This window comes from Pithys albifrons, chromosome 19 (genome assembly GCF_047495875.1).
Source record: "Pithys albifrons albifrons isolate INPA30051 chromosome 19, PitAlb_v1, whole genome shotgun sequence".
NCBI classification, from domain to species: domain Eukaryota; kingdom Metazoa; phylum Chordata; class Aves; order Passeriformes; family Thamnophilidae; genus Pithys; species Pithys albifrons.
Genome location: NC_092476.1, coordinates 3,424,976 through 3,440,613, shown reverse-complemented (window position 1 = coordinate 3,440,613; position 15,638 = coordinate 3,424,976). Strand labels below are relative to the sequence as shown.

Below are 15,638 nucleotides of genomic sequence, written 5' to 3'. Positions count from 1 at the left end.
CCTCTGCATTCTCTGCTCCAGAGCAGCTCTGACCCATGCAACCCTCAGGCCTCTCTGCCAGGGGTATCAGGGCACTGCTGACCCCCCATCACTCATTTTGGTGACCCCCAGTTGGGGGACTGGCACAGGCACACCAGTGTCCCCTGCCAGCCCCTCACTGGGTCCTTGATCCTTTCAGGATGTACAAAGGACCACACCTCCACTTACGGGATGCCCTGAGCTCCACCATTTGCCTTCCCTGGCCACAGAGCAGCCAAGCCAACGTGGCACCACTCCCTGGCAGGGGGAATTTGGGCTCTCTCAGGGCTGTGGTGGCATTGGCACGCACTGGAGCGGCCACAGTCCCAGGGGAGTGGGTGGCTGCGTGCCAGCAGGGCAGATGGCACTGCCAGCCCTGCTCCACGTGTGGCTGAGCCGGCACCGGCTGAGTCACACCGAGCTGGAATGCAGGTGAGGGCAGGCGGCTGTGCCGAGCCCAGGCCAAGCACCACCCACCTGCACCAGGCCCCCACCCACACCAGGCCCCCACCAGTCCCAGCTGCCCCCAGCATTCCAAGCACACGCAGCCAGTCCCACAGCAGGCAGGAGGAGGTCGAGCTCAGGGCCTTCCTGGCAATGGGAAGGGACAGCAGAGGCTTCAGAAAGCAGGAGGAGATGAAATCACCTGGCTGTTATGTTGGGGGTGAGAGCCTTGGTACCCAGTGTCCCTTCCATGTCTGGGACAGGCTGGCATGAGACGGGGACGAAGACCGGGATTGGGATGGGATGGGAAGAGTAGGAAGATGAGGATGAGGGTGGGATGGGATGGGATAGGGATGGGAATGAGGATCGGAGTGGAATGGAGGTGGGGATGGGATGGGGAAGATGACAAGGAGAGGAGTGGACTGGGGATGGCACTGCAATAGGGATAGGATGAAGACGGAGCATGTGCCTGCCCAGCTCTGCTGGGCCATGCTGCCCTCCTTAAGATCCAGGATCCCCAGCTCAGCTGGGATCCTGAGCACAGAGCCCCATGCCTGGACACCCTCCTTGCCCAGATGACACCCCCTGTAGCTCCATTTGACACGTCCATGAGCAGACTTGAGCCATGCCAGGGTCATCCAAATGCACTGCCTGCCCTGTGCCCCTGACATCCACCTCTCTTGCCCCACTTCCCATCAGTTTTCCAATGTGGCTGTAAAAGCGAAGACCCCAAAAGAAATCTGAGGCCCAAAGCCCCAGCAAGAATGCCCCTGGCATCACTCTGAGCTTGGGGCTGCAGCATCGCCCAGGGGGGGCCCAGCAATCCTCAATGTCCCCTTCCAGACTGGGCAGTGCCACTGCCATCACCCCAATTAGCAGGAGAGATTACAGATCCTTCCCAAGGGAAGATTACCCTGCTCAGATCCTGCCACTTGCTCTGGCTTCCTGGCTGATTGGTCTGGGGCTGTAGCTAATCCCCTCTGGGGCAGACACCAGATTGAGCTGCGATCCCTGCGTGGCAGCTGCCAAAAGCCTCCTGTGCTCCTGACCTCCTTCCCAGCCCAAAAGGGCTCTGCTCATCGCACCTAATCCCGGGGGATCCGGGGGGAGAGGAGCTCCTTAATTGGGGATCTTTGGCCAAGCCTGCAGTGGCTGCATGAGCACTGCTAGCCTGGCTGGGTGTCTGCCATGGCACGGGCTGGCAGGGACAGGGACACGGCTTGTGCCATGTGGCCGGCGGTCCCGCGGGACCCCCGGGGGGCGGGAGGTGGGTGCTGGCGCAGGCACAGGCAGCCATCCGGTGAAAATCTGCATCCCTGTTATGCAACAGCGCTGATTTATTCATGCCTGAACCGGGCACTGGCCTAGAAATTAGCCCGGGTGATGCCGGGGAGGGGCCGGGCCCGGGAGATGCCGGAGCCCCGGGGCGGTGGCAGGAGCAGGGCTGGGCACACGGGACAGCCCGGGGACCGTGGGTGGGTGTTCACCACACAGTGGCAATGCCAGCTGGGGCTCCAGGTCCTACATGGTGTTCACAACCTCCCGGATGGCCGGGAAGGGGCTGAGCCTCCTTCTCCCACACCAAATTTCCCAGAGCCAGGAGCAGGAGCTGTCGCACAGGCTGGGGATGGCCCATCTGGAGGCTGTGCAGGGGCAGGGGTCAGAATTGGAGCTCAGGAAACAACTTGGAAAAGCAGAAACAGTGGGAATAAGTGCTGAGCCTGGCCTTTTCTGGGATGAGAGCTCCAGCCTAACCCAACAAGGACAGGAGAACAGAGACTGGCCCAATTCCAGTTCTACTGAACAGGACCCAGGGTAGAGGAGCCACTCGTGCCCCCAAAAACCCATGCAAAGGGAGCAGGGATAAGGGGCATCCATGGGCTGCCTTGGGATCACACCATCCCCGGGATCTGCAGCCAGGAGCCCACACCAGGACAAACTCCAGTGCCAGGAAGTGGTGGCTTCCTGTGGTGACAAAGGGTCCTGCTGCGGCTCCATGTGACGGCGGGGGCTCTGGCAGTGCTGCTGTGGGGCAGGGGGAGGCCCAGCTGAGCACAGGGACCGGCAGGACAGATGGAAAACATCCCAGGACTCCACTGAGCAAACATTTGCCGCCCCCAGCTCCAACCCCAGCTCCGGGGAGGGACCAGCTGAGCGGCTGCACGTTCCCAGCTGAGGGGAAACAGATGCCACCAGCCCAGCCCAGGCATTTCCCGGCCCTGTCAGGTGGTGCTGAGGGATCTGCAGGTAGCAGAGGCTGTGGGATCACATCCTGTCCTGGCTTTGCCTTCCTGCATCCTTCTGGATATTTCAGTTTAGAAGGGGAAGCAAGGTACACAGCAGGGAGCCAGGCACCCTCAGAGTAAAGGATGGTCTTGGGATGCAGGAATGGGATAAGGAGAGTGGGAGTGGGCACAGACTTTAGAGAAAAGCCATTTGTGCCTTGGCACTGACAGAGTTACAGAAACAGCTGTAGAAACCAGCACAGATTTATTGTCGGAACAAAACTCCTGAACATCTAAAGGCCACCAAGTGTCCCAGCATGGCCACAGCACCAGGACCAGGCTGTGGATAAGGAGGGCTGAGGGAGGGAAGAGCTTGAGCCTGTCCCCAGCCCCCCGCAGTCCCCTGGAGCACCCTGGCCCTGCTCCAGGCCCGACAGGTTGGTCACTCCGTGGCCAGCTGCCGCTGCTGCTCCAGGAGGGATTCCAGCAGGTTGGCTCTCTGCACGGCCGCCTGCGGGGGAGCACACCGGGAGCTCGCAGTGCCCGCAGAGCCACACGGGGGCGGCGCCAGGGCTGCCCCACTCACCTCGTACTGCTTCCGCAGGCTGCTCACGCTCTCCTCCTTCCTCAGCACCGCTGACTTCACCCTGACATGGATACAGGGGGCATGAGGACCCCGGCCCTGAGCCAAGCCCCAAACACCGGCACCGGTGTGATTTCAGCCCTGGGGAGCTCAGCTCCCCTCCACTGCAGGCAAAGCCGGGTGCTCTGGGCTCGAGGTGTCCTCACACCCCTGCAGACCTTTATTCCCCTGTGAGGGCTATGTAGTATGGATTGAGTTGTCAACGGGAGTAAGTGGATATTAGCTTCCTAAGGCTTTATTAATTATTAGAATTTTGGAGATGTCCCAGCTGCCCTCAGCCTCAGTGGCTGTGCCCTGACCCTGTCCAGGCTGCCCTGGAAGAGTTGGTTCCCTGGCCCCACTGGGGAAAAAAGGTGTCTGCAACTACAGGTATCTTGTACAGCGCTCAGGAGCTGCCAGTGGTCCTGGCCAGGGCTGCTGACAGGGAGGGATGCAGGTGGAGCTGGGCTGCCCTGGCCTCAGCCCCACTCCTGCACCGTGCAGGCTCCTCACCTCCGGTGAACCTCCTCCAGCTCCCGGTCCTTATCCCGCACCAGCCGTTCCAGCTCCAGGCGCTGCCGGGTCCTCAGCTCCGCCATCTCTGCCTTCAGCTGCGAGTTCTCCTCCTCCATCCCCACCAGCTTGTCCATCAATTCCTGCCAGATCACCTCAATCAGTCCACTGCACTCCTGGGCCAGCTGGTCCTGCACCTGCATCCAGGCACAGGACAATGGTGGGGTATGGAGCCAGGCAGGGCCCTGGTCCTGACCCTTGCCCACCTTCCGGATCTCCTCGACCTCCTGCTCCTTGTGCTTCAGCAGGCCCTGCAGACGGATGCTGTCCCCTTCCAGCTCTGCCAGCCGTCCCTTCAGCTCATTGCAGCGCTCCTGCAGCTTCCGCTCGGACCGCTCCAGCTCCTGCAGCTCCACCTCGTACTTGTCTCGGATCCTCTTGATCCTATCGGGAGGAAGGAGAGGCAGTCTGGATCATCCCAGAGCTCTTCGTGCCACAGGAGGGACCAGGGCACAGTGGCATGGAGGGATCTGCCCCATGGGAGATCCAGGGCTGTTTCCTCAGAAAAGGTGCAAACTTCATCCCTGCAAATCCACTCCTTTCTCTGCAGTTGACCCAGAGATCACTGGAGAGATGTACAGAGGACAGGGAAAGGGGACCAGTGCCCTGAGGACCTGAGACCTCCCTCCTCCCTCTCCCCCTCACCTGTTCTCCGCTGCCCTCTCACACTCCTCCTTGGCCAAGGACGTGTCGGCCTCCAGACGCTGGATCACCAGCTCGATCTCCTTGTCCCTCTCCTTCCTCATCTCCTCCCGCAGCTCCCGCTCCCGGGAGAGCAGCCAGGCTTCCTGGGGACAGAGATGGCAAACATGGCCTCAAACCCTCTCAGAGCCCACTGAGTGGCTTCTTTGGAGGACAGCTACCTCCTTCTTCATGTAGTTGGCCTCCCAGGCCTGCTTCTCCATCTCCAGCTGGTCCTTCAGCACCTTCAGTTCTGCCTGTAAGAAGACAAGAAAACAGCTCAGCCCTGGCAGCATCCCACACTAGCTGGGAGCAGCCCCATAGTACCAATACACACAGGGGATGGGGCTCAGCGGTACCAGGACCCAAAACCAGCCACAGAAGTGAAGAGAGCCCAGAGGTGAAGAGAAACCAGACCTGGTGCCGCCTCTCCTGCTCCTCCCTGTCCTTGGCGTTCTCCTCCCGCAGTGCCCGGGTGAGGGCTGAGCTGTTGGCCTCCAGCTGCCGACGCAGCTCCTCCACCTCCGCACGCTGCCTGCACAGACACAGCTCCCAGTGTCCACACCAGCACTGACCCCCTTCCCACAGGAATCTGACCCAGGCTCTGGGGATGTCCCCAGCCCTGAGCCCCCAGTCTGCTCACCTGGCCGCTTGCTGGCTCAGCCTCTCCTTCTCCTCGGCCACCTCAGCGTAGAGTCGGCGCCGCTGCTGCTCCAGGGCCTGCTCCTCCTGCTCCAGCTGTTGCTCACACCTGTGGGGCACAGACACCTCCAGGATGTGCCACTGGGCACTGGGCCGCCTCTCCACCCTGCTCCATCCCACAACCCCCCTCCACGACACTGGAGGATGCTCCTGGCTCAGTGGCATCTCCCACCTTGGGCTGGTGGGAAAGGGCTGCTCCCATGGAGTTGCAAATACTGGGAACACACCAGATTGGTGCTGGCCACCCCCTGGAGCTGCGAGCCCACCCACCGCTGCCGGGCGCGCTCCCGCTCGCGCTGGCTGAGCTCGTCACTCTCACGCTGCAGGAGCCCCCGCAGCTGCTCCGCCTGCTGCCCGTAGCGCTGCGCCGCCCGCGCGTCCGACTGCAGCAGCTCCGCCTCGTGCAGCAGCTTCAGCTTCCGGATGTCCTCGCGGTGCTTGGCCATCAGCTTCTGGATCTCTGGCTCCAGTCCTGGCACAGCGGGAAGGACAGTCAGGCTCAGCCTGGATCCCAGCCCTGGCACCCCTGGCTGGCTGGTGCAGGGGCTGCAGACACATCGACTCGGCAAAGGGGGTGGGGATGGAGGGGGAGCTCTTGCCCTCTGGCATCTGCTCCACCAAAAACCAGGGAGCAGAGACTGCCCACACTGAGGAACTCATTCCTGGACCAGCCCAGACCTGACCCCAGCACCATCCCAGCTCCAGCCACTGCTGAGGGAACCTGCCCATACCTTTCACAGTGATTTCTTTTATCTTTTTGGTTTTCTCTTCAATCCACTTCTCCCGTCGGACTTTCTCTGTTGCACTCATCAGCTCCTTCAGTTTCTTAATCTCCTGTTTAGAAGTAAACAGGAAAACTTCAGTGAGAAGCTGTGAGAGAAAACCCCCAAAAGCCTGGAAGCTGGACTGCTGGGAAGGAAGCTGTAGGGAAGAGCAGAGGGTCAGAGCTGTCATGGACAACTCACACAGACCCAGCCAGGCGTGTTCACCCAAGCCAGAGAACCAGCCACACACTCCCCCAGTGCATTCTCCTCTCTCCAGTGGGATGGTGGGAAGAGTAAAACCCTTGGGAAAGTGCTCACTGGCCAAGACATGAGACCACTTGGGCCTGACAAGGGTCTCTGCATGCAGGGCAGCCCATCTGTCCCTGTGTCACGGTGCTTTCCTCTCCAGCCTTCCCTCTCCCTGCCATGAAAGACCCTCTGGCAAGGGTTGGAGCAGGGCTGGAGCAGGTCAGGGCATGAGAGCAGAGGGCAAGGCACAGAATAGAGCAAAGACCACATTTACCTCACAAAAGGGGCCCAAAGTGCGCCAGACCTGGGGAGAAAGAAAGGAGGGGATGGAGAGAGAAGGGGAATCGTGGGGGAGAGGGAAACCCACACAGTTCTGTGGGATCCATGGACAGGGTAGAGGTGGGCAGGGCTCTGTGGGGGTGAGGGGAGGCACAGCCCAGTGGGCAGGGACAGGGACATGCTGAGGGCTTGACAGCACTGCCAGGAATGGGGCAGAGCCAACCCTGCTGGGAGTGTGCTGTGGGCAGCACCTGCTCTGGAGACCAGGGACGCCCATGGTCTGGGCAGGCATGAGCTCAGCTCCAAGGCCAAGGGCAAGCAGCGACTGGGATGGCAGAGCTGGGATGAGCCCAGTGGTGCTGCCCTCCTGCCAGGGTGAGCCAAGCCATCTCCACTGGTGGGAGGAGCTCTGTGCACACTCCCATGCACAGGAGCAGCAGCACATCCTCACTGGGGAACAGCCCTGCCTCGTATGTGTGGGTGCTGGGTAGGGCAACAGCCCAGAGAAACACACCCAGGTCTGTCATTGTTGCTCACACAACTCAGGTTCCACTCTAATCCTATTCCATGCAGCTCCAAGAGCAGCCCTGACCCTGCAAAGAGGTTGGAAGGCACCCAGCTCCAGAGGATATAGGTACAAATTCTTCCATGGCATTGGGTTTGTGCCCATGCTGGTTTTCACCAAAAAGGGCTGGAGAATTCTTACACAGCCAAAGCACAATGCACTGGTCACTCTGGGAGAGCTCTGCCCACAGCAGGATCATGGAATCACAGAGTGGACTGGGTTGGAATAGACCTTAAAGATCATCTTGTTCTACCCCCTGCCGTGGGCAGGGACACCTTCCACTACCCCAGGTTGCTCCAAGCCCTGTCCAACCTGCCCTTGGACACTTCCAGGGATGGGACAGTCACAGCTGCTCTGGTCAACCTGTGCCAGATGTGTGGGAAGGGTCTCTCCAAGCAAAGCCTGGGAGCTAATGCTGTCCCCTTGGTCAGTGCCATACACTCCTGGCAGCAGAGGACAGGAGCCTCTTGGGGAACCAGGACAAAGCTCTGTGGTGACAGGGACCTTTTGTGCATAGGGAAGGTGCTCCTTGAAGTGACCAGGCCCCACCAAGGTGACAGTGACTAAACTGCTCTGGGCAGAGTCCCCATCAGAGTCAAACCAATCAGCTCTGCCACAGCACCAGGACACACACACGTCCCCCCACCTTCCCTGTGCCCTCACCAGCTCATGCTGCTCCTGCATCTGGCTGATCTTCTGGCCATACTTGTGGTCCACTTGTTTCAGCTCCACCACCACGGCCTCACACTTCTCACTGAGCACCTTCTTGTCATCCAGGAGCTGGGCAGGGTGAGGACACAGCATCAGGCAGGTGCAGCCTCCTCAGCCTCCACCTCCAGAAGCCAGGCTGAGGCATTACCTGGTCGATGAAGGCCAGGTGCCTCTGGATAGCTGCCTCATACTGCTCCCTCTGCAGCCTGAGTTGGTGGCTGAGCTCCTGCTCGGTCTGTTTGACGTGGCGGTCAGTCAGTTCCCGCTGCTGGGCCTGGGGGGGTGCAGGGAGGAAAAAGCCATGAGACATTAGAGGGAAGAGTTACTCCATTGCCAGAGCATGTACAGGGAGTAACTGCTAGATAGAGGCACTGATGGGCAAGGACAAGAAGGAACACAGGCAAACAAACCCCTGGTGCTCCCACCCCTATCAGCAGGAACAGCCAGACCCTTGTGGGACAGAGGAGATGGGAGTTCAGTCCAGGTCCTGACTAGAAGATCCTTAAGGTCCCTTCCAACTCAAACGATTCCATGATTCTATGAAATCAAGGGACAGTCCTGCCCAGAGCCCTGTTCAAGTGCTTCAAAGCCCCAGCCCCAGGAACCCTGTGTGAGGCTCCTGGCCCTGGCTGCCCGGCAGGCTGACACACCAGGGCTGTCTGCAGCAGACTGATGGCTCGCTTCTTCTCCTCCACTTCCAGCTTCAGCCTCATCATGGAGCTTGTCACCTCCGTGGCAACAGCTGACACCTGCTCCACATGAGCCAGCTCCTCTTCCAAGAGGAAACTCTGCCACAGCAGAAAAAACATGATTAAGAGGTGGTGAACTACCTGGAGGTGGGGGATGATTCCCACCAGAGTCCCACACCACCTCTCTAACACAGGTGGACTCACCTCCCGCTGTGTGGCCGAGGCAGCTGATCTGGGCCTCTCCTGCTCTGACCTCTCCATCTCATCCAGGAAACTGATGATGCTTTGGAGTTTGGCCTCTGAGAGCAGGGCCCCATCCTCAGGGACCCCCGGTGAGTGGTTCAGCTTCCCAAACTTCTCCAAGTTATCAGCAGTCAGGGAATTGGAACTGGGCTCCTGCTGGGAATTCACCATGGTGAATGAGCACCCAGGGGAACGCTTGGGAGAAGAGGTGCTAGCTCTTCTCCATCACTGGAACCCAGTCCTCCCACTGCATCCCAGGAACCAGCCTCATCCTCAGCTAACCCCACTCCCATCACAGCCCTGGCTGCATCAAACAAATCCTCCACCTCCAGACTCACACCTCCACCTCCAAATTCCTCCATCAGCCCTTTTAAGCTCCCCCACCACCTTCCCTGGCAGTGACCCTGCTGTTTCTCATCAGGCAGCTGTTCTTGTCCAAGGCTGGACACACCACTCTCTTCCCTCAGCTCACCCTGTCTGTCCAGGCATGTCTGTCCTTCTTGAGGAGCTTGGGTGGGGACAGCAGCTCTGGCTCCTCCTCCAGTAGCCGGAGCGTATCCAGCAGCTCGTTGAGCGTGACCTTGGACGCAGCCCTGCTGCCAGCAGTCACTGCTGTCTCCAGGTCCTCATTACCTGTCTCTCTGGAGCTCACATCCTATGGGAGAAGATATACCTTGCAGTAAGAGGGTTTTCTGGGTCTCCACAGAAGCCAGCGAAGGCTCCAAAGCCACCCTGGCAGAGCAGCTGGTGCCAGCAGCCCCAGGGGGCACAGCCAGACCCACCTGCAGCTTGTCCTCTGCCCCAGGGTCCTCCTGCGAGGGCACAGAGCCGAGAGCTGCGATGCCGATTCCTTCTGGCTCCGCAGCTGCCGGAGGGGAATTGGCCTCTGCAGGACCAGACTGTTCTCAGGCACTCGCCACACCCAGCCCCGTGGAAGCAGCTCCCCGGAGCAAACAGCTCCCTGTGCCCCATCCCAGAGCTCTGGGGATGTGCCGGGGCACTCACCGGTATTGTTGGCTTTGGTGAGGCTGCCGGCTGGGCTGCCGTTCCTGGCCGAGGCAGGTTTGGCACCAGCCTTCTTCCTGGGCACCCTCTTGCTCTCCTTCACCACCAGCTCTTCTTCTGCCAATCGCTTCGTCTCCAAGGCCTTTTGGGCCCTTTTCTGGTGCAGCTCCTGCGGGGACAAAGGAGCCATGGGTGTCCTGAAGTTTTGGGAAGGCACAAGTGTTTGCAAGGCTGTGGCAGTGTTTTGTCATTCTTGAGCTGCTCACTGCTGTCTCCCTCAAACCCCCCCCAATGGAACACAATTCCAATTAAGGCAAAGAGAATTTGGGGTTTAAAACATCTCCAGCTCTACTGCCAGCTCCTGTGGCCTGTGCCAGCCGCATCTGCACCACCAGCTGCAAGAACAGGGTGACAATGACGTGTTGCTTCCTGCCAAGGGGCACAAAGCAGCGCTCAGCCCACCCCCAGAGGGACCTTGCACCTGAGGAGGGTCCTGTTCCCAAGACATGCACATCTTTGGCCATTCCAAGGAGTTTGGAGTGTCCCTATCTGAACGTGGTCACCATTCTCCTGAAAACTAGATGGAATCCAGCACTGTCTTTGCAAGCTCAGAATGAGCTGCCAAGGCTTGGCAGGAGCACAGCAGGAAACCGCTCTATGGCACCTCCATGTCCGGAGGGAGCACTCCATTTCCAAGGCTGGCTCTGATCCTGCCTCATGCCAAGGTCCTGGGGATGCACAGAGGCCTCTTGCTGCCTTGGCAGATGTTGCCAACAAATGGGTGTCACACAGGCCATGCCAGGCTCGTCCTGTCCCCACCTGGATGGCCGCACGCCGGGCCAGGCGCGCCTTCTCCTCTCGGATCTTCCGCCGTTCCTCATCCTTCCTCTCCTGCAAATCCAGGATATTCCCCTCCTCCATCTGCTGCTGCCTTTCCTTACAGAGAGGAGGGTCAGAAATGTTACAGAATGCTCTCCACCACTCACCACTGAGAGAGGGGAGGAGTCACTCACACCTGAGGTCGCCCAAGATCCAGGTTTCCATCCTCCCAACCTCCCCTCTGTGCAGGTGGAGGATCCCTCAGAACAGCTCCACTTTGGAGCAGCTCAATTTTTTTAGAGCCTCAATGCAATTATTATTATTATATCATCTGGGGCTGCAACCACTGAGGAGATGAGGCTTAAAAATAGACTCTCACACGCCAGAGCGATGGCGCTTTTCGTTATTGGGATAAATAATTGAACAAAGAAACACAAATAGCTGCAGTGCTGTGTCAGTCTAATGAGCCACCTCATTAGGGATTCAATAAGATGAGCCAAGATGGGGCATCCCTGGTCCAGATCATCGGAATTCAGGGAGATTTGTGCTGCTACTGTCAGCATCTGCCTGCTCCCCAGCTCTCTGGACCATGAGGGGCTAGAGGGATGCAAAGCTGGATGCAAAGCCCCCCTCCGCTCCCACAGCTCTGATCTGGTGACTAAAGGGACCCAAATCCCCCCCTGACATGGTGAGCAGGACACAGGTGTCTGGAGGGTCTGGACTACAGGGCAGAGGACAGGACCGACCTCCCTTTTGGAAGGCACCAGGACAGGACCAACCTCCCTTTTGGCGGCCATCAGGCGCCCCAGAGCTGCCGCTGCCGTCCTGTGCCGCTGCGAGTGCCGGCGGTACCAGCGCTGGATGGTGACTGCAGCCAGGTTCACCTGCTGGATGAACCTGTTGGGACAGGGAGGGAGGGTCAGCACAGCCCCAGAGCCTCCTCGGGCAGCACTGACCCCTCCAGCCACAGCAGAGAAAAGGTGGCTTGTCCACAGCACTGGGACTTCTGTTCCTCCACTCCCCAAATCAACGAGGCCTTTCCCAGATTGACTTTTGGGATGGGAGGAACTTGTGCCTTTGAAGACACCCTAAAGAACAGAGCCATGTCACAAAGAGGGTGAATTGGCCCTTCCCCAATCTGAAGCCTCAGAGGAAAAGAACAAGCTCCCCTGGAGCTCCTCACACTGCCTGGCACTGTCCTCCTTCCTCTTCCCTCACCTCTCAGCCTCCTCCTCAGTCACCTCCCTCCTCCTGGGAGTGCTGCTGCTGCTGCTGCTGCTATTGTTGTTGCGGGTCATGATGTTGTTGCTGGAGAAATTCTTCTGAGACTTTACAAAGCTGCTGCCACCACCTTCCCCATCCTCGTTCGAGGTCGCTTTCACAACGTTGCTGGGACAGAAGATGAAGCCACTCAGCCCCATCCTGTGCCACATGGACACATGACCCCAGCCTGCCCACTGAGCCAGGACCCCACTACACTCACTTGAGGGAACTGGGAGCCTGGTTGGAGCTCTTGGGTGCAGGGCCCTTCTCGGCAGTGGAGTAGTTGTTGTGCACCATGGTGGTGACGCAGTTTCCCATTGCACCCTTGTTGCTCCTTGTGTGGAGAGAAGAGGAACATCAGGACCAGCCCCCTCTCCCTCTCCAGGTGTTCTCCCAGTGCAGTTCCTCCCACCCCCTGCCCCAGCACCCCCTCTCCTACCTGTTGTTGGCGGTGAAGTTGGCAGCCAGGAGCACAGTGGCCTCCTTCCTCCTCATGCCCACGGGTGGCTCGAGGCCGTGGGAGCCAGAGGGGCCTGGGAATGCTCGGGGCTGGTCATCCTGCCATGGAGTCAGCAGGAAGAAGTACCAACAAGCATTGAACCCACTGCCTTAAACACCCTCAGGAGTACAGAGCCAACCCAGCCCACTGCCCTCACCAGGATGTTCCATGTGGTTTTCTTTTCTGGGGAGGTTTTGCTCAGAGTTGCCAGTTTCTTTCTTCCTCCTGAACTGCTCTCAAAGAAGGCCAGGAAATCTCCTGTCTGCTCCGAGCTTTAGCCAGACCCAGGGAAGGCAGAGAGGAGAGAACAGGGGGCCTGGGATAACTCACAGCCACAGGACACACTGACCATGCACAACACTCATATACACTCCAGTGTGACATGAGAAAAGGGCTGGAGAATCCTTACATAGCCAAAAAAATCTATGAATGGCTCATTTTTGCACAGAGCTTTGGGTTCCAGGGTGGTGTGTGGTGAGAGGGACGGGCACAAGCCAACAGGAGAATGGAAAATCCCCATTCAGAGGGCACTGGGGACAGAGGGAGAACTTTCATCTCCTCACACAATCCAGGCACAGCCTGGATGGTCCATGAGGGACAGAACACTCCTGTCTCTTGGAATTAAATGGAGTGGGTTTTGGGGCAACCACAGAAATACACCCCCTGGCTGGGGCCATACCTGTGTGCACTGTTCACCCGCTGGTTCACCTGGGTGGTGCTGTTGGACCTCCGCAGGTTGTTCATCGCCCGCGATCCCGCATCTTCCTGCGGAGGAGAGGGATCATTCCAGCAGCCATGCCCAGCAGGAACACAGGCAGGATGCCTGGCAGGTCAGGCAGCCAAAAGAGCCCTGGTGTTCCCCTCACCCCCCTCACACAGCCCAGACACAGAGTTCCCACTATCCCAGGGCTGCCAAGCTCTCCTTGAGGAGCAGGCAATGACACCTCGCTCCGGTGCTGCTGAGCCAGCAGGAACACGTTCCTCAGCACAGGCTCCAGGAATGAGGGCACGGGAATGCTGCCAAGGGATTACTCAGCACAGAGCACAGACTCCTCACTGCTGGATCCTGATAGAGCCCAGCAAGTACCTGGGGCTCATTCCCTGTGTGGAACCCCCGCTCAGTGAGACCCTGGCATGGCAGGAACAGAGGGTGCTCAGCAAGGGGCAGGGTGGGCCTGAAATCCCAGCAGGAGACAGCAGGAAATTAGGAGTTTCCAGATGGAAACTGGTGCAGGGAGGTGAAGGGCGAGGAAGGGAAAACAGGGGAGCCCAATGCTCCCTAGATGCTTTTCTGCACATGGTAAAGCACTGAGCAGACCCACGGGCAGCAATGCTGAGGGCGGTGCTGGAGCAGAGCCAGAGGAAGCACACCGGGAGGGAAGTGGGGTGCACGGGGCCACCCCACACCCAGGCACGCTCTCCCTGCCCCTGGCACGGAGGGGCGAAGGCCCCGGGCTCACCAGGGCGTTCCTCTTGGGTTTGCCGTCGGTGGTGACGGACACGGAGCGCGCCACGAGCCTGGCGGGCGAGGCGCTGCCGGGGCGGCGGGACAGCGGCGCGGGGAGCCCCGTCAGCACCAGGCCGGCCCCGGGGCCCTGCACGGAGCAGCAGCTGCGGGTGCTCTTCATGCTGCAGCACAACGGAGGGGCCCTGGAAGCACAGAGCAGAGCGGTGAGGGCACAGGGCGCCCAGGGCACCCAGGCTCGGGCCCATCAGCAGCTGGGCAAACAGCAGCACACACGGCTGGAACCGCTTCCACGCGGGACAAGGCACCTTCCCCCGCATTCCACTGCCAAACAACCCCGGCACAGGCGCCAGGTGAACTCCTCAATGCCTTCACCCAACCCTGTGGCTGTGCCATGTCCTGCTGACCCGTTTATGGGCCGGGATCCCAGCCCAGGAGCACGGGAGGGGAGAAAAGCCGCTCTCCCCACCCTGGGCTCCCTCATCCCACACTGCCCGTGGGTGCCACAGCATCACACAGCAGGCTCAGCTCAACCTGCACCAGGCAGACACATTGAAGAACCACTTGGGCAACTCCCAGGGACTGTCCCCACACCAAGTGTTCCCAATCCCTGTCAAACAGCCCTTCACAGAACCACAGAATCCCAAACTATCCTGACTTGGAAGGGACCCACAAGGATCATCGAGTCCAACTCTTAAGCCAATGGCTCACACAGGGGATTGAACCCATGGCCTTGGCATTATTGCAGCCAAGTTTTAACCAACTGAACTAACAGAAGTGGCTGTGCCCTCTTGGGAGGCACAGGGAGGGCTGAGCCCACTCCCAGCTCGGGGGCAGCACATCCCCCCCTTTTCCCCTCCACATTCCCTCAGCACTGGGCCAGAGGCTGTCCCTGTTCCAGGCAAACACCACATCACTTTATTTCTTTATATTTATTACCCAGACTGTCCCCAGACTCTAAACCCCTTCCCTGCAGGCCTGGCTTCCCCCAGGGCTCCACCGCAGCCCTTGGCAATGCCTCGGGCTCCACAACACCGGGAAACAAACGGCTCTCATGGAAACCGCCGGGCCCACAGCAGGAAAACCGTGCTCAGGCCCAGAGTCCAGGCCCAGCCCAGCCACCAGAGCCCCCGGGTCCCCAGCCCAGACCCCCAAACCCTCCAGGCTCAGAATCCCAGGCCCCACATGGCCCCCAGCCCCTCAGGACCCGCTGCAAGTCCTGGTCCCTCAGCTCCTGCATCCCTGCTCCTGTCGGCATCACCCTGGCCCCAAGCCCAGGGCTCTAAGCTCCCAAAACGTTGATCCCTCCCCAGATCCCCCACTCCCAAGGCCCAGGACACCCCAGAACCCCAGCCCACGTCCCAAATCCGACCCCAGGCCTCCATTGCCCAGACCCAGCAGGATCCCTGAGGTGTCCGGACCCCCCGAGACTCCCAATGCCCAGACCTCTTCCCAGGATCCCAGAACACCCAGGCCCAAACCCTAAATCCCCACAAGACCCCCAAATTCCAGGTCCCCAGACCCCAAGCCCCCCCGACTCCCAGACCCCCACCCCAGGCCCATCCACGCCCCCAAAGCCCCCTTGTCCAAGCGCTCAAGCCCCCCAGCCCCACATGCCCACGGTGACGGGCTCCACGCACCCCCACGCGGACGAGCCCCCGCCGGGGCCGATGGCGGGGGTCGGGGCCGGGTCGAGCGCCTGCCCCGGAGCCGCGCCCCTGCCCCGGCCGCCCCCGGGCCCCTCGGCCGCCATTAACGCCCCCAGCCCCTCACCTACGGCCGCGCTCCCGCCACGCCCACGGGGCGGGGCCTGCCGACAGCG

At 60.0% G+C, this 15,638-nt stretch overlaps 1 protein-coding gene across 6 annotated transcripts; it reads right to left on the bottom strand.

Moving 5' to 3' along the window:
* Positions 1-2,935: 2,935 nt before the first annotated feature.
* Positions 2,936-15,612, bottom strand: CEP131 (centrosomal protein 131). Of its 6 annotated transcripts, none has more exons than XM_071573818.1 (27): positions 15,457-15,581; positions 13,812-14,001; positions 13,031-13,116; positions 12,509-12,623; positions 12,292-12,410; positions 12,073-12,186; positions 11,808-11,978; positions 11,369-11,486; positions 10,590-10,706; positions 9,771-9,939; positions 9,548-9,651; positions 9,238-9,420; positions 8,727-8,921; positions 8,484-8,621; positions 7,982-8,107; positions 7,786-7,902; positions 6,553-6,582; positions 5,997-6,099; positions 5,536-5,737; positions 5,207-5,314; positions 4,981-5,098; positions 4,746-4,820; positions 4,528-4,670; positions 4,089-4,266; positions 3,823-3,965; positions 3,274-3,334; positions 2,936-3,198 (listed from the first exon to the last, which is right to left on the bottom strand). In XM_071573818.1, the coding sequence occupies exons 1-27, from the start codon at positions 15,567-15,569 to the stop codon at positions 3,130-3,132; spliced, it is 3,405 nt and encodes a 1,134-aa protein (XP_071429919.1). In that variant the 5' UTR covers positions 15,570-15,581; the 3' UTR covers positions 2,936-3,129. The 6 variants fall into 6 exon arrangements, with proteins under 6 accessions (XP_071429919.1, XP_071429920.1, XP_071429921.1 ...); XM_071573819.1 differs by having other exon boundaries at positions 8,727-8,918; XM_071573820.1 differs by lacking the exon at positions 15,457-15,581 and adding an exon at positions 15,590-15,612 and having other exon boundaries at positions 3,823-4,266.
* Positions 15,613-15,638: the final 26 nt, after the last annotated feature.

Coding starts and splice junctions, on each gene's coding strand:
- CEP131 (XM_071573817.1), bottom strand. CDS start 15,569: ATGGCGGCCGAGGGGCCCGGGGGCGGCCGGGGCAGGGGCGCGGCTCCG. Junction 12,187..12,291: donor AACTTCACCGCCAACAACAG/GTAGGAGAGGGG, acceptor TCTCCACACAAG/GAGCAACAAGGGTGCAATGG. Junction 7,903..7,981: donor ACCTGGCCTTCATCGACCAG/GTAATGCCTCAG, acceptor CACCCTGCCCAG/CTCCTGGATGACAAGAAGGT.